This window comes from Heptranchias perlo, unplaced genomic scaffold, assembly GCF_035084215.1.
Source record: "Heptranchias perlo isolate sHepPer1 unplaced genomic scaffold, sHepPer1.hap1 HAP1_SCAFFOLD_313, whole genome shotgun sequence".
NCBI lineage: Eukaryota > Metazoa > Chordata > Chondrichthyes > Hexanchiformes > Hexanchidae > Heptranchias > Heptranchias perlo.
Window position 1 is genome coordinate 153815 of NW_027139325.1, and position 19296 is coordinate 173110.

A 19296-nucleotide genomic window follows, 5' to 3' on the forward strand; every position below is an offset into this window, starting at 1 on the left:
TCCCTTTCTCCCTCTCTCTCTTTCCCTCCCTCTCTCTCTCTCTCTTCCTCTCCCCCTCTCTCCAACCCCTCACTGGCCCCCTCTCCCTCTCTCCCTTTCCCCTCTCCCTACCTCTCTCCCTCTCTCCCTTTCCCTCCCTCTCTCTCTCGCTCCCTCTCTCCCTTTCCCCTCCCTCACCCTATCCCCCTCTCTCGCCCATTTCCCCCTCTCCCTACCTCGCTCACTCCTCTCAGTCCCTCCCCCCTTCTCCCTCCCTCCTCTCCCCCCTACCTCTCTCTCTCCTCTCCCCTCCCCCTCCCCTGATTTCCTCTACCCCTCCCCTGATTTCCTCTCCCCCTCCCCCGTTCTCCTCTCCCCTCCTCCGCTCTCCTCTCCACTCCCCTCCCAACGCTCTCCTCTCCTCCTCCACTCTCCTCTCCTCCTCCACTCTCTCTACTCTCCCCCTCCCCACTCTCCTCTCCCCTCCTCCGCTCCATTGGGATTGTGTACAGTGGGAGTGAATGGGAAGGGGTTTGGTCCATTGGGATTGTGTACAGTGGGAGTGAATGGGAAGGGGTTTGGTCCATTGGGATTGTGCACAGTGGAAGTGAATGGGAAGGGGTTTGGTCCATTGGGATTGTGTACAGCGGGAGCGAACGGGAAGGGGTTTGGTCCATTGGGATTGTGTACATTGGGAGTGAGTGGGAAGGGGTTTGATCCATTAGGATTGTGTACAGTGGGAGTGAATGGGAAGGGGTTTGGTCCATTGGGATTGTGTGCAGTGGGAGTGAATGGGAAGGGGTTTGGTCCATTGGGATTGTGTACAGTGGGAGTGAATGGGAAGGGGTTTGGTCCATTGGGATTGTGTACAGTAGCAGTGAATGGGAAGGGGTTTGGTCCATTGGGATTGTGTACAGTAGCAGTGAATGGGAAGGGGTTTGGTCCATTGGGATTGTGTACAGCGGGAGTGAATGGGAAGGGGTTTGGTCCATTGGGATTGTGTACAGTGGGAGTGAATGGGAAGGGGTTTGGTCCATTGGGATTGTGTACAGTGGGAGTGAATGGGAAGGGGTTTGGTCCATTGGGATTGTGTACAGTGGGAGCGAACGGGAAGGGGTTTGGTCCATTGGGATTGTGTACAGTGGGAGTGAATGGGAAGGGGTTTGGTCCATTGGGATTGTGTACAGTGGGAGTGAATGGGAAGGGGTTTGGTCCATTGGGATTGTGTACAGTAGCAGTGAATGGGAAGGGGTTTGGTCCATTGGGATTGTGTACAGTGGGAGTGAATGGGAAGGGGTTTGGTCCATTGGGATTGTGTACAGTGGGAGTGAATGGGAAGGGGTTTGGTCCATTGGGATTGTGTACAGCGGGAGCGAACGGGAAGGGGTTAGTTTTGAATTCTATATTCTGGGATCTCGCTCTGCTTTTGAGGAGACCTCCCTGTTCCTTTATCATCCAGCGTTCGCCTCGTCTGCTGGTGGATGTCTGCCCGAGGACCTTCTTCTGTTTTTTGCTTCATATGCACGACGCCAAGAAAGCTCGCCTCTGAGGTGGCAGATATCTGCTCCCCCCTCCCCCGTCCTGTTTCCTAAATTGGTAACGATCGGAAATGACCTCAACCACACAATTGCCGCTGTGTTTCTTAACCTTTCATGAGATGTCAACACGGGCCTTGTTTCGCTGGGCCTTCTGCCCACCATTCTGTTCCATTTCCTTCCAGACGAGACATTGAAGCCCTTTTCTCAGACGCCGAACGCCCCGGGGCGGGGGGAACCTTCGTAATTTTATTTTCCACTGCGGGCCGCGTGACTCCCCTCATCCTGCCCCGAGCTGCCTCTCTCTCTCTCCTCCTCAGCCCCAGTAACGGTTTTCGCGAGAGACACGGAGAGACATGTCCAACTCAACGCTGTCAGGGATGAGACAGTGCAGTGACAAGGAATATTCAAAGGCCAAGCTCTGCTGCCTGAAATGTTCGGCAGGTAAGCCCTGAGATTCCCCTTGGTGATGCCCGCGCCGTCTGGGGGGTGCGGCGCAGCCTCTCATGGGCGAGCAGCCACGGGGCTGGAGCTCTGGGCGAGGGGGCATTTGTGGGAAGGGGTTTGGCCCGTTGGGATTGTGTACAGTAGCAGCGAATGGGAAGGGGTTTGGTCCATTGGGATTGTGTACTGCAGGAGTGAACGGGAAGGGGTTTGGTCCATTGGGATTGTGTACGGTGGGAGTGAATGGGAAGGGGTTTGGTCCATTGGGACTGTGTACAGTGGGAGTGAATGGGAAGGGGTCGGGTCCATTGGGATTGTGTACGGTGGGAGTGAATGGGAAGGGGTTTGGTCCATTGGGATTGTGTACAGTGGGAGTGAGTGGGAAGGGGTTTGGTCCATTGGGATTGTGTACAGGGGAGTGAATGGGAAGGGGTTTGGTCCATTGGGATTGTGTACAGTGGGAGTGAATGGGAAGGGGTTTGGTCCATTGGGATTGTGTACAGTGGGAGTGAATGGGAAGGGGTTTGGTCCATTGGGATTGCGTACAGTGGGAGTGAATGGGAAGGGGTTTGGTCCATTGGGATTGTGTACAGTGGGAGTGAATGGGAAGGGGTTTGGTCCATTGGGATTGTGTACAGTGGGAGTGAATGGGAAGGGGTTTGGTCCATTGGGATTGTGTACAGTGGGAGTGAATGGGAAGGGGTTTGGTCCATTGGGATTGTGTACAGTGGGAGTGAATGGGAAGGGGTTTGGTCCATTGGGATTGTGGACAGTGGGAGTGAATGGGAAGGGGTTTGATCCATTGGGATTGTGTACAGTGGGAGTGAATGGGAAGGGGTTTGGTCCATTGGGATTGTGTACAGTGGGAGTGAATGGGAAGGGGATTTATTAGTGACTCTCTTATATTTATGGCCCCCCCCTAGTTCTGGTCTCCCCCCCACAAGTGGAAGTTTCTTCTCTACGTCTACCCTATCGAACCCTTTCATAATCTTAAAGACTTCTATCAGGTCACCCCTCAGTCTTCTCTTTTCTAGAGAAAAGAGCCCCAGTCTGTTCAGTCTTTCCTGATAGTTAGAAACCTCTCAGTTCTGGTCTCATCCTTGTGAATCTTTTTTGCACCTTCTCCAGTGCCTCTATATCCTTTTTATAATATGGAGACCAGAACTGTGCACAGTGCTCCAAGTGTGGTCTAACCAAGGTATATGGAGACCAGAACTGTGCACAGTGCTCCAAGTGTGGTCTAACCAAGGTATATGGAGACCAGGACTGTGCACAGTGCTCCAAGTGTGGTCTAACCCAGGTATATGGAGACCAGAACAGTGCACAGTGCTCCGAGTGTAGTCCAACCAAGGTATATGGAGACCAGAACTGTGCACAGTGCTCCAAGTGTGGTCTAACCAAGGTATATGGAGACCAGAACTGTGCACAGTGCTCCGAGTGTAGTCCAACCAAGGTATATGGAGACCAGAACTGTGCACAGTGCTCCAAGTGTGGTCTAACCAAGGTATATGGAGACCAGAACTGTGCACAGTGCTCCAAGTGTGGTCTAACCAAGGTATATGGAGACCAGAACTGTGCACAGTGCTCCAAGTGTGGTCTAACCGAGGTATATGGAGACCAGAACTGTGCACAGTGCTCCAAGTGTGGTCTAACCAAGGTATATGGAGACCAGAACTGTGCACAGTGCTCCGAGTGTGGGCTAACCAAGGTATATGGAGACCAGAACTGTGCACAGTGCTCCGAGTGTGGTCCAACCAAGGTATATGGAGACCAGAACTGTGCACAGTGCTCCGAGTGTGGTCTAACCAAGGTATATGGAGACCAGAACTGTGCACAGTGCTCCAAGTGTGGTCTAACCGAGGTATATGGAGACCAGAACTGTGCACAGTGCTCCAAGTGTGGTCTAACCGAGGTATATGGAGACCAGAACTGTGCACAGTGCTCCAAGTGTGGTCTAACCAAGGTATATGGAGACCAGAACTGTGCACAGTGCTCCAAGTGTGGTCTAACCGAGGTATATGGAGACCAGAACTGTGCACAGTGCTCCAAGTGTGGTCTAACCAAGGTATATGGAGACCAGAACTGTGCACAGTGCTCCGAGTGTGGTCTAACCAAGGTATATGGAGACCAGAACTGTGCACAGTGCTCCGAGTGTGGTCCAACCAAGGTATATGGAGACCAGAACTGTGCACAGTGCTCCGAGTGTGGTCCAACCAAGGTATATGGAGACCAGAACTGTGCACAGTGCTCCAAGTGTGGTCTAACCAAGGTATATGGAGACCAGAACTGTGCACAGTGCTCCAAGTGTGGTCTAACCAAGGTATATGGAGACCAGAACTGTGCACAGTGCTCCAAGTGTGGTCTAACTGAGGTATATGGAGACCAGAACTGAGCACAGTGCTCCAAGTGTGGTCTAACCAAGGTATATGGAGACCAGAACTGAGCACAGTGCTCCAAGTGTGGTCTAACCAAGGTATATGGAGACCAGAACTGAGCACAGTGCTCCAAGTGTGGTCTAACCAAGGTATATGGAGACCAGAACTGAGCACAGTGCTCCAAGTGTGGTCTAACCAAGGTATATGGAGACCAGAACTGTGCACAATGCTCCAAGTGTGGTCTAACCCAGGTATATGGAGACCAGAACTGTGCACAGTGCTCCAAGTGTGGTCTAACCAAGGTATATGGAGACCAGAACTGAGCACAGTGCTCCAAGTGTGGTCTAACCAAGGTACGATACATGTTTAACATAATTTCTCTGCTTTTCAATTCTATCCCTCTGGAAATGAACCCCAGAGCGTGATTTGCTTTTTCTTCTGGTCTTGTTAACCAGATCAACAACATCACTGAGTTCTGAGTAATTCGATACCTAACTCATAGTGTCAGTTGTGATCCAGTGGGTAGCTCTCTCTCTCTCTCTCTCTCGACTCTAAGTCAGAAGGCCGTGGGTTTTGAGTTCCACTCCGAATCCCAGGCCAACACTCCCCGGTGCCAGTACTGAGGGAGGGCCGCACTGTCGGAGGGTCAGTACTGAGGGAGGGCCGCACTGTGGGAGGGTCGGTACTGAGGGAGCGCCGCACTGTCGGAGGGTCGGTACTGAGGCAGGGCCGCACTGTCGGAGGGTCGGTACTGAGGGAGCGCCGCACTGTCGGAGGGTCGGTACTGAGGGAGCGCCGCACTGTCGGAGGGTCGGTACTGAGGGAGCGCCGCACTGTCGGAGGGTCGGTACTGAGGGAGCGCCGCACTGTCGGAGGGTCGGTACTGAGGGAGCGCCGCACTGTGGGAGGGTCGGTACTGAGGGAGCGCCGCACTGTGGGAGGGTCGGTACTGAGGGAGCGCCGCACTGTGGGAGGGTCGGTACTGAGGGAGCGCCGCACTGTCGGAGGGTCGGTACTGAGGGAGGGCCGCACTGTCGGAGGGTCAGTACTGAGGGAGCGCTGCACTGTCGGAGGGTCGGTACCGAGGGAGCGCCACACTGTGGGAGGGTCGGTACTGAGGGAGCGCCGCACTGTCGGAGGGTCGTGCCTTCAGCTGCCCGGGCCCTAAAGCTCTGGAATTCCCTCCCTGAGCCTCTCCGCCTCTCTCCCCTCTTATAAGACGCCCCTGAAAACCTACCTCTTTGGCCAAGCTTTGGGTGACGTGTCCCTAATCTCTCCTTGTGTGGCTCGTTATCAGATTTATGCCTGAATGTCCCTCCTGTGAATTGGTTACTGCGTTCTTGGCACTGTCTGACTGGACGCTGTCAATGTTGTTTTGATTTGGGGGGATTTGCCCTGGTGTTGTTTTGATGAGAATACTCGCTCAAAAGCAATTTTCAGGCCCAATCGCCTCCCTGTGACGTCAGAGGGACGGAAATGTCACTTGTCTTTTTCTGTTTCCCCCCCACGTAAATGGTTCTGACTCTCTCAGGTTGATTTTCCCAGGCAGTGGAAATACTGACAGTATATCGGTCGGGTGGGTGTGTACCCCAGGTAGTATACCGGAAATGAGAGTGTGCTGGGGTATTTATAGCAGATACATTCATTCATACACACTCATGTACACACATATATACACACAGATAGACACACAGATAGACATACACACATATACACACATAGATATAGATACACACATATACACACACAGATAGACATACACACATATACACACACAGATAGAGATACACACATATACACACACAGATAGAGATACACACAGATAGACACACAGATAGACATACACACATATACACACATAGATTTTCCATACACACATATACACACATAGATATAGATACATACATATACACACACAGATAGACATACACACAGATAGACACACAGATAGAGATACACACACATATACACACACAGATAGAGATACACACATATACACACACAGATAGAGATACACACACATATATACACACAGATAGAGATACACACATATACACACATAGGTATAGATACACACACATATACACACACAGATAGAGATACACACATATACACACATAGATATAGATACACACATATACACACACAGATAGACATACACACAGATAGACACACAGATAGAGATACACACACATATACACACACAGATAGAGATACACACACATATATACACACAGATAGAGATACACACATATACACACATAGGTATAGATACACACACATATACACACACAGATAGAGATACACACATATACACACATAGGTATAGATACACACACATGTACACACACAGATAGACATACACACATATATACACACAAAGATAGAGATACACACACATATACACACACAGATATAGATACACACATATACACACATAGGTATAGATACACACACATATACACACACAGATAGAGATACACACATATATACACACAGATAGACATACACACATATACACACACAGATAGAGATACACACATATACACACACAGATAGAGATACACACATATACACACACAGATAGAGATACACACATATACACACACAGATAGAGATACACACACATATATACACACAGATAGAGATACACACATATACACACATCGGTATAGATACACACATATACACACATAGGTATAGATACACACACATATACACACATAGATATAGATACACACATATATACACACAGCTAGAGATACACACATATACACACACAGATAGACATATACACATATACACACATAGATAGAGATACACACATATATACACATAGATATAGATACACACATATATACACACAGATAGAGATACACACATATACACACACAGATAGACATACACACATATACACACACAGATAGAGATACACACATATACACACACAGATAGACATACACACATATACACACACAGATAGAGATACACACATATATACACATAGATATAGATACACACATATATACACACAGATAGAGATACACACATATACACACAGATAGAGATACACACATATACACACACAGATAGAGATACACACATATACACACATAGGTATAGATACACACATATATACACACACAGATAGAGATACACACATATACACACATAGATATAGATACACACATATACACACACAGATAGAGATACACACATATACACACACAGATAGAGATACACACATATACACACACAGATAGAGATACACACACATATATACACACAGATAGAGATACACACATATACACACATAGGTATAGATACACACACATATACACACACAGATAGAGATACACACATATATACACACAGATAGACATACACACATATACACACACAGATAGAGATACACACATATACACACACAGATAGAGATACACACATATATACACATAGATAGAGATACACACATATATACACACAGATAGATACACACACATATACACACACAGATAGAGATACACACATATATACACACAGATATCGATACACACATATACACACACAGATAGAGATACACACATATACACACACAGATAGAGATACACACATATACACACACAGATAGAGATACACACATATACACACACAGATAGAGATACACACATATACACACACAGATAGACATATACACATATACACACATAGATAGAGATACACACATATATACACATAGATATAGATACACACATATACACACATAGATATAGATACACACATATACACACACAGATAGAGATACACACATATACACACACAGATAGACATACACACATATACACACACAGATAGAGATACTCACATATATACACACAGATATCGATACACACATATACACACACAGATATAGATACACACATACATACACAGATAGAGATACACATATACAAGGTCATCTATGTGCGGAACCACAAGAGATGGGTGAGATCCTGAATGAATATTTCACATCGGTATTTACGGTTGAGAAAGGCATGGATGTTAGGGAACTTGGGGAAATAAATAGTGATGTCTTGAGGAGTGTACATATTACAGAGAGGGAGGTGCTGGAAGTCTTAACGCGCATCAAGGTAGATAAATCCCCGGGACCTGATGAAATGTATCCCAGGACGTTATGGGAGGTTAGGGAGGAAATTGCGGGTCCCCTAGCAGAGATATTTGAATCATCCACCGCTACAGGTGAGGTGCCTGAAGATTGGAGGGTAGCAAATGTTGTGCCTTTGTTTAAGAAGGGCGGCAGGGAAAAGCCTGGGAACTACAGACCAGTGAGCCTGACATCTGTAGTGGGTAAGTTGTTAGAGGGTATTCTGAGAGACAGGATCTACGGGCATTTGGAGAGGCAGGGACTGATTCAGAACAGTCAGCATGGTTTTGTGAGAGGAAAATCATGTCTCACGAATTTGATTGAGTTTTTTGAAGGGGTAACCAAGAAGATAGATGAGGGCTGTGCAGTAGACGTGGTCTACATGGACTTCAGCAAAGCCTTTGACAAGGTACCGCATGGTAGGTTGTTATATAAGGTTAAATCTCATGGGATCCAAGGTGAGGTAGCCAATTGGATACCAAATTGGCTTGACGGCAGAAGACAGAGGGTGGTTGTAGACGGTTGTTTTTCAAACTGGATGCCTGTGTCCAGCGGTGTGCCTCAGGGATCGGTGCTGGGTCCGCTGTTATTTGTTATTTATATTAATGATTTGGATGAGAATTTAGGAGGCACGGTTAGTAAGTTTGCAGATGACACCAAGATTGGTGGCATTGTGGACAGTGAAGAAGGTTATCTGGGATTGCAACGGGATCTTGATAAATTGGGCCAGTGGGCCGATGAATGGCAGATGGAGTTTAATTTAGATAAATGTGAGGTGATGCATTTTGGTTGATCGAATCGGGCCAGGACCTACTCCGTTAATGGTAGGACGTTGGGGAGAGTTATAGAACAAAGAGATCTAGGAGTACAGGTTCATAGCTCCTTGAAAGTGGAGTCACAGGTGGATAGGGTGGTGAAGAAGGCATTCAGCATGCTTGGTTTCATTGGTCAGAACATTGAATACAGGAGTTGGGATGTCTTGTTGAAGTTGTACAAGACATTAGTAAGGCCACACTTGGAATACTGTGTACAGTTCTGGTCACCCTATTATAGAAAGGATATTATTAAACTAGAAAGAGTGCAGAAAAGATTTACTAGGATGCTACCGGGACTTGATGGTTTGACTTATAGGGAGAGGTTGCATAGACTGGGACTTTATTCCCTGGAGAGTAGGAGGTTTAGGGGTGACCTTATAGAAGTCTATAAAATAATGAGGGGCATAGATAAGGTCGACAGTCAAAATCTTTTCCCAAAGGTAGGGGAGTCTATAACGAGGGGGCATAGATTTAAGGTGAGAGGGGAGAGATACAAAAGGGTCCAGAGGGGGAATTTTTTCACTCAAAGGGTGGTGAGTGTCTGGAACGAGCTGCCAGAGGCAGTAGTAGAGGTGGGTACAATTTTGTCTTTTAAAAAGCATTTGGACAGTTACATGGGTAAGATGGGTATCGAGGGATATGGGCCAAGTGCAGGCAATTGGGACTAGCTTAGTGGTACAAACTGGGCGACATGGACATGTTGGGCCGAAGGGCCTGTTTCCATGTTGTAAACTTCTATGAGTCTATATAGATACACACATATACACACACATATACACACAGATATAGATACACACATGTACACACATATATACACACAGATATAGATACACACATATACACACAGATATACACACAGATAGAGATACACACATATACACACATATATACACACAGATAGAGATACACACATATACACACAGATATACACACAGATAGAGATACACACATATACACACATATATACACACAGATAGAGATACACACATATACACACAGATATACACACAGATAGAGATACACACATATACACACATATATACACACAGATAGAGATACACACATATATACACACAGATAGAGATACGCACATAAAAACAAACATATACACACACAGATATATATATATATATACACACATATATACACACACATACGCACAGACACATATACACACATATATACAAACATATAGACACACACACATATGCACACACACGTATAGACACACATATACACACATAAACAAACGCATATATACTCATATACACACGTAAACACACATATGTACACACATAAACACACAGATATAAACATAAACACACACATATACACATGTAAACACAAATATAAACACATATACACACTCGCATGTACACACATAAACACACACATATACAAACACATATATACACGCATACATGTATACATACATAAACATACACAAACAAACATCCATAGTTACATATATTAATATATACATACCTATATGCAAGCACATGTAAGTACACACAAATATATATATATATACACACAGACATAGACCTGCCCTGGGAGTGTTTGACGGGACAGTGTAGAGGGAGCTTTACTCTGTATCTAACCCTGTACCTGCCCTGGGAGTGTTTGACGGGACAGTGTAGAGGGAGCTTTACTCTGTATCTAACCCTGTACCTGCCCCTGGGAGTGTTTGATGGGACAGTGTAGAGGGAGCTTTACTCTGTATCTAACCCTGTACCTGCCCTGGGAGTGTTTGACGGGACAGTGTAGAGGGAGCTTTACTCTGTATCTAACCCTGTACCTGCCCCCCTGGGCGTGTCTGAAGGGACCAGTGTAGAGTGCGCTCCTCCCTGCCTCCCCAACCCCTCCCCGCCCCCCCCTCGGCAGTGTTTGATGGACAGTGTTAGAGGGAGCTTTTTACTCTGTATCTAACCCTGTACCCTGCCCCTCGGGTCCCCGGAGTGTTTGACGGGACAGTGTAGAGGGAGCTTTACTCTGTATCTAACCCTGTACCTGCCCTGGGAGTGTTTGACGGGACAGTGTAGAGGGAGCTTTACTCTGTATCTAACCCTGTACCTGCCCTGGGAGTGTTTGATGGGACGGTGTGGAGGGAGCTTTACTCTGTATTTAACCCTGTACCTGCCCTGGGAGTGTTTGATGGGACAGTGTAGAGGGAGCTTTACTCTGTATCTAACCCTGTACCTGCCCTGGGAGTGTTTGACGGGACAGTGTAGAGGGAGCTTTACTCTGTATCTAACCCTGTACCTGCCCTGGGAGTGTTTGACGGGACAGTGTGGAGGGAGCTTCACTCTGTATCTAACCCCGTACCTGCCCTGGGAGTGTTTGACGGGACAGTGTAGAGGGAGCTTTACTCTGTATCTAACCCTGTACCTGCCCTGGGAGTGTTTGACGGGACAGTGTGGAGGGAGCTTCACTCTGTATCTAACCCGGTACCTGCCCTGGGAGTGTTTGACGGGACAGTGTAGAGGGAGCTTCACTCTGTATCTAACCCCGTACCTGCCCTGGGAGTGTTTGATGGGACAGTGTAGAGGGAGCTTTACTCTGTATCTAACCCTGTACCTACCCTGGGAGTGTTTGACGGGACAGTGTGGAGGGAGCTTCACTCTGTATCTAACCCGGTACCTGCCCTGGGAGTGTTTGACGGGACAGTGTAGAGGGAGCTTCACTCTGTATCTAACCCCGTACCTGCCCTGGGAGTGTTTGACGGGACAGTGTAGAGGGAGCTTCACTCTGTATCTAACCCCGTACCTGCCCTGGGAGTGTTTGACGGGGACAGTCCGATTGATGAGATGACTTTTGCAGCAGAATAATGAAGTCGTCCCCAATGCATATTGATGATTTCTGTCTTTCTTTCCCGAAGGGTTTTATAAACAGAAGGATTGCACCGAGACTTTAGCTACCGATTGCCAGCCCTGTAAATCGGACGAATATATGGACTACCAGAATCATGCGAGCTATTGCCTTCGGTGTGCATACTGCGGACAAGGTAAACTCCAGTACTGCGGGGACCTCCAACTCAAATCCACTGATCAATCGCTCCAAAACTGCTCCAAATCCTATCCGCCTGCGTCGTTTACATAGATAAGTGGGAGGCGCTGCATTTCGGTGGGACGGATGAGGAGGCCACCTCCTGCCTGGATAATAAGAGTCTAAACAGGGCACAGAGGAGCAGAGGGATCGAGGGGGACAGATACACACATCACTGAAAGTAGCGACCGCAGGTTAATAAGGCCGTAAAAAAGACAAATCAAGCTCTGGGCTTCATTTCGAGAATTGAAAAGCAGAGAAGTTTTGTTAAACTTGTCTAGAACCTTGGTTAGATCACACTTGGAGCACTGTGCACAGTTCTGGTCTCCATATACCTTGGTTGGACCACACTTGGAGCACTGTGCACAGTTCTGGTCTCCATATACCTGGGTTAGACCACACTTGGAGCACCGTGCACAGTTCTGGTCTCCATATACCTTGGTTAGACCACACTTGGAGCACAGTGCACAGTTCTGGTCTCCATATACCTTGGTTAGATCACACTCGGAGTACTCTGCACAGTTCTGGTCTCCATATACCTTGGTTAGACCACACTCGGAGCACTGTGCACAGTTCTGGTCTCCATATTCCTTGGTTAGACCACACTTGGAGCACTGAGCATAGTTCTGGTCTCCATATACCTTGGTTAGACCACACTTGGAGCACTGAGCATAGTTCTGGTCTCCATATACCTTGGTTAGACCACACTCGGAGCACTGTGCACAGTTCTGGTCTCCATATTCCTTGGTTAGACCACACTTGGAGCACTGAGCATAGTTCTGGTCTCCATATACCTTGGTTAGACCACACTTGGAGCACTGTGCACAGTCCTGGTCACCATATACCTTGGTTAGACCACACTTGGAGCACAGTGCACAGTTCTGGTCTCAATATACCTTGGTTAGACCACACTCGGAGCACTGTGCACAGTTCTGGTCTCCATATACCTTGGTTAGACCACACTTGGAGCACTGTGCACAGTTCTGGTCTCCGTATACCTTGGTTAGACCACACTCGGAGCACTGTGCACAGTTCTTGTCTCCATATACCTTGGTTAGACCACACTTGGAGCACTGTGCACAGTTCTGGTCTCCATATACCTTGGTTAGACCACACTTGGAGCACTGTGCACAGTTCTGATCTCCATATACCTTGGTTAGACCACACTCGGAGCACTGTGCACAGTTCTGATCTCCATATACCTTGGTTAGACCACACTTGGAGCACTGTGCACAGTTCTGATCTCCATATACCTTGGTTAGACCACACTTGGAGCACTGTGCACAGTTCTGGTCTCCATATTATAAACAGGATATAGAGGCACTGGAGAAGGTGCAAAAAAAGATTTACTAGGATGATACCAGAACTGAGAGGTTTCTAACTATCAGGAAAGACTGAACAGACTGGGGCTCTTTTCTCTAGAACAGAGAAGACTGAGGGGTGACCTGATGGAGGTCTTTAAGATTATGAAAGGGTTCGATAGGGTAGACGTAGAGAAGATGTCTCCACTTGTGGGGGAGAGACCAGAACTAGGGGGGGCCATAAATATAAGAGAGTCACCAATAAATCCAATCGGGGAATTCAGGAGAAACTTCTTTCCCCAGAGAGCGGTGGGAATGTGGGACTCGCTCCCACAAGGAGTAGTCGAGGGGAATAGTGGAGATGGATTTAAGGGGGGAGCTGGATAGACACATGAGGGAGAAAGGGATGGAAGGATATGGGGAGAGGGGGAGACGGAGTAGGGGAGGGAGGAGGCTCGTGTGGAGCAGAAACACCGGGATAGACTAGAAACGGGAGACCTTCGCGTGGGTGAGAGTCAGTTCGTTCGGGGCAAGGCGGGCTTGTATAATTGGAGACACTATAAAGGCCAATTGTGTCCAATTTTGTTTTATTCGTTCGTGGGATGTGGGCGTCGCTGGCCAGGCCGGCATTTATTGCCCATCCCTAATCGCCCCTTGAGAAGGTGGTGGTGAGCCGCCATCTTGAACCGCTGCAGTCCGTGTGGTGACGGTTCTCCCACAGTGCCGTTGGGAAGGGAGTTCCAGGATTTTGACCCAGCGACGATGAAGGAACGGCCGATATATTTCCAAGTCGGGATGGTGTGTGACTCGGAGGGGAACGTGCGGGTGGATGTTGTCCCCATGTGCCCGCTGCCCTGGTCCTTCTAGGTGGGAGAGGTCACTGGTTTGGGAGGTGCTGTCGAAGAAGCCTTGGCGAGTTGCTGCAGTGCATCCTGTGGATGGTCCACACTGCGGCCGCGGTGCGCCGGTGGTGAAGGGAGTGAATGTTTAGGGTGCCAATCAAGCGGGCTGCTTTGTCCTGGATGGTGTCGAGCTTCTCGAGTGTTGTTGGAGCTGCACTCATCCAGGCAAGTGGAGAGTATTCCATCACACTCCTGACTTGTGCCTTGTAGATGGTGGAAAGGCTTTGGGGAGTCAGGAGGTGAGTCACTCGCCGCAGAATACCCAGCCTCTGACCTGCTCTTGTTGCCACAGTATTTACCAGAATGGTCCCCGGGGGGACGAGGGGCTTCAGTTAAGGTGGTGAGACTGGGGGAAACTGGGGTTGTTCTTAGAGCAGAGAATTTGATGGAGGGGTTCACAATCTTGAGGGGGTTTCGACAGAGTAAATGCAAAGTACAAAGGGATCTGGGGGTCCGAGTGCAAGAAAATCAAAAAGTTAGTATGCAGGTGCAGCAGGTGATCAAGAAGGCCAACGCAATGTTGGCTTTTATTGCTCGGGGGATAGAACGAGGATGGTTAGGAAGTTTGCAGATGACACCAAGATTGGTGGCATTGTGGACAGTGAAGAAGGTTATCTCGGATTGCAACGGGATCTTGATAAATTGGGCCAGTGGGCCGATGAATGGCAGATGGAGTTTAATTTTGATAAATGTGAGGTGATGCATTTTGGTCGATCAAATCAGGCCAGGACCTACTCCGTTAATGGTAGGGCGTTGGGGAGAGTTATAGAACAAAGAGATCTAGGAGTACAGGTTCATAGCTCCTTGAAAGTGGAGTCACAGGTGGATAGGGTGGTGAAGAAGGCATTCGGCATGCTTGGTTTCATTGGTCAGAACATTGAATACAGGAGTTGGGATGTCTTGTTGAAGTTGTACAAGACATTAGTAAGGCCACACTTGGAATACTGTGTACAGTTCTGGTCACCCTATTATAGAAAGGATATTATTAAACTAGAAAGAGTGCAGAAAAGATTTACTAGGATGCTACCGGGACTTGATGGTTTGACTTATAGGGAGAGGTTGGATAGACTGGGACTTTATTCCCTGGAGAGTAGGAGGTTAAGGGGTGATCTTATAGAAGTCTATAAAATAATGAGGGGCATAGATAAGGTCGACAGTCAAAATCTTTTCCCAAAGGTCGGGGAGTCTATAACGAGGGGGCACAGATTTAAGGTGAGAGGGGAGAGATACAAAAGGGTCCAGAGGGGCAATTTTTTCACTCAAAGGGTGGTGAGTGTCTGGAACGAGCTGCCAGAGGCAGTAGGAGAGGCGGGTACAATTTTGCCTTTTAAAAAAGCATTTGGACAGTTACATGGGTAAGATGGGTACAGAGGGATATGGGCCAAGTGCAGGCAATTGGGACTGGCTCAGTGGTATAAACTGGGCGACATGGACATGTTGGGCCGAAGGGCCTGTTTCCATGTTGTAAACTTCGATGATTCGATGCAATTGTAATCTTCGAAAGGGAGAACGGGACAAATTCTTGAAGGGGCTGCGGGGTGGGGGTCGAGCACAGGGAAGGAGCAGGACCAAATGGAGACAAGGGCACAATGAGGGCGGCCTCCTTTTGTGCCGCCCGGCTTCGAGGGAGCTGATCGGTCTGGATTTCTTTTCTCTCCCAGCAGGCAGCAATCTGGAGACCATTGCACCGTGCACTCGGACGGTGAACACTCAGTGTCGCTGCAGAACGGGACACTACTGCTCGAACTGGCAGGACAAGAGGTGTGAGCGGTGCAAGAGGGTTTCGAGCTGTGGATCAGGGGAGGGCGTCAACGAGAAAGGTAACTGGCAAAGTTGGCAGGGGTCTTCCACTCAATCATCTCACACACAACAATCTCAGTCCCCTCTCCCTCTCTCAGGGTGATATCTGTACACTGACTGGTGTCTCTCAGTCCCCTCTCTCTCAGGATGATATCTGTACACTGACTGGTGTCTCTCAGTCCCCTCTCTCTCAGGGAGATATCTGTACACTGACTGGTGTCTCTCAGTCCCCTCTCTCTCAGGGAGATATCTGTACACTGACTGGTGTCTCTCAGTCCCCTCTCTCTCAGGGAGATATCTGTACACTGACTGGTGTCTCTCAGTCCCCTCTCCCTCAGGGAGATATCTGTACACTGACTGGTGTCTCTCAGTCCCCTCTCTCTCAGGGAGATATCTGTACACTGACTGGTGTCTCTCAGTCCCCTCTCTCTCAGGGAGATATCTGTACACTGACTGGTGTCTCTCAGTCCCCTCTCTCTCAGGGAGATATCTGTACACTGACTGGTGTCTCTCAGTCCCCTCTCTCTCAGGGAGATATCTGTACACTGACTGGTGTCTCTCAGTCCCCTCTCTCTCAGGGAGATATCTGTACACTGACTGGTGTCTCTCAGTCCTCTCTCTCTCAGGGTGATATCTGTACACTGACTGGTGTCTCTCAGTCCCCTCTCTCTCAGGGTGATATCTGTACACTGACTGGTGTCTCTCAGTCCTCTCTCTCTCAGGGAGATATCTGTACACTGACTGGTGTCTCTCAGTCCCCTCTCTCTCTCAGGAAGATATCTTACACTGACTGGTGTCTCTCAGTCCCCTCTCTCTCAGGAGATATCTGTACACTGACTGGTGTCTCTCAGTCCCCTCTCTCTCAGGGAGATATCTGTACACTGACTGGTGTCTCTCAGTCCCCTCTCTCTCAGGGAGATATCTGTACACTGACTGGTGTCTCTCAGTCCCCTCTCTCTCAGGGAGATATCTGTACACTGACTGGTGTCTCTCAGTCCCCTCTCTCTCAGGGAGATATCTGTACACTGACTGGTGTCTCTCAGTCCCCTCTCTCTCAGGGAGATATCTGTACACTGACTGGTGTCTCTCAGTCCCCTCTCTCTCAGGGAGATATCTGTACACTGACTGGTGTCTCTCAGTCCCCTCTCTCTCTCAGGGAGATATCTGTACACTGACTGGTGTCTCTCAGTCCCCTCTCTCTCAGGGTGATATCTGTACACTGACTGGTGTCTCTCAGTCCCCTCTCTCTCAGGGAGATATCTGTACACTGACTGGTGTCTCTCAGTCCCCTCTCTCTCAGGGAGATATCTGCACACTGACTGGTGTCTCTCAGTCCCCTCTCCCTCAGGGAGATATCTGTACACTGACTGGTGTCTCTCAGTCCCTCTCTCTCAGGGAGATATCTGTACACTGACTGGTGTCTCTCAGTCCTCTCTCTCTCAGGGAGTTATCTGTACACTGACTGGTGTCTCTCAGTCCCCTCTCTCTCAGGGAGATATCTGTACACTGACTGGTGTCTCTCAGTCCCTCTCTCTCACGGAGATATCTGTACACTGACTGGTGTCTCTCAGTCCCCTCTCTCTCAGGGAGATATCTGTACACTGACTGGTGTCTCTCAGTCCCCTCTCTCTCAGGGAGATATCTGTACACTGACTGGTGTCTCTCAGTCCCCTCTCTCTCAGGGAGATATCTGTACACTGACTGGTGTCTCTCAGTCCCCTCTCTCTCAGGGAGATATCTGTACACTGACTGGTGTCTCTCAGTCCCCTCTCTCTCAGGGAGATATCTGTACACTGACTGGTGTCTCTCAGTCCCCTCTCTCTCTCAGGGAGATATCTGTACACTGACTGGTGTCTCTCAGTCCCCTCTCCCTCAGGGAGATATCTGTACACTGACTGGTGTCTCTCAGTCCCCTCTCTCTCAGGGAGATATCTGTACACTGACTGGTGTCTCTCAGTCCCCTCTCTCTCTCAGGGAGATATCTTACACTGACTGGTGTCTCTCAGTCCCCTCTCTCTCAGGGAGATATCTGTACACTGACTGGTGTCTCTCAGTCCCCTCTCTCTCAGGGAGATATCTGTACACTGACTGGTGTCTCTCAGTCCCCTCTCTCTCAGGGAGATATCTGTACACTGACTGGTGTCTCTCAGTCCCCTCTCTCTCAGGGAGATATCTGTATACTGACTGGTGTCTCTCAGTCCGTCTCTCTCAGGGAGATATCTGGACACTGACTGGTGTCTCTCAGTCCCCTCTCTCAGGGAGATATCTGTACACTGACTGGTGTCTCTCAGTCCCCTCTCTCTCAGGGTGATATCTGTACACTGACTGGTGTCTCTCAGTCCCTCTCTCTCAGGGAGATATCTGTACACTGACTGGTGTCTCTCAGTCCCCTCTCTCTCAGGGAGATATCTGTACACTGACTGGTGTCTCTCAGTCCCCTCTCTCTCAGGGAGATATCTGTACACTGACTGGTGTCTCTCAGTCCCCTCTCTCTCAGGGAGATATCTGGACACTGACTGGTGTCTCTCAGTCCTCTCTCTCAGGGAGATATCTGGACACTGACTGGTGTCTCTCAGTCCTCTCTCTCAGGGAGATATCTGTACACTGACTGGTGTCTCTCAGTCCCCTCTCTCTAAGGGAGATATCTGTACACTGACTGGTGTCTCTCAGTCCCCTCTCTCTCAGGGAGATATCTGTACACTGACTGGTGTCTCTCAGTCCCCTCTCTCTCAGGGAGATATCTGTACACTGACTGGTGTCTCTCAGTCCCCTCTTTCTCAGGGAGATATCTGTACACTGACTGGTGTCTCTCAGTCCCCTCTCTCTCAGGGAGATATCTGTACACTGACTGGTGTCTCTCAGTCCCCTCTCACTCAGGGAGATATCTGTACACTGACTGGTGTCTCTCAGTCCCTCTCTCTCAGGGAGATATCTGGACACTGACTGGTGCCTCTCA

At 48.5% G+C, this 19296-nt stretch overlaps 1 protein-coding gene across 1 annotated transcript in view; it reads left to right on the plus strand.

The window, feature by feature from the left end:
• The first annotated feature begins 1644 nt into the window (after positions 1-1644).
• LOC137311233 (tumor necrosis factor receptor superfamily member 14) overlaps positions 1645-19296 on the plus strand; it is a 19346-nt gene continuing 1694 nt past the window's right edge. The window contains exons 1-3 of the mRNA XM_067978548.1: positions 1645-1958; positions 12171-12296; positions 16202-16360. Coding sequence (XP_067834649.1) covers positions 1871-1958; positions 12171-12296; positions 16202-16360 — 373 coding nt within the window. The 5' untranslated portion in view covers positions 1645-1870. The remainder of the gene's footprint in view (positions 1959-12170; positions 12297-16201; positions 16361-19296) is intronic.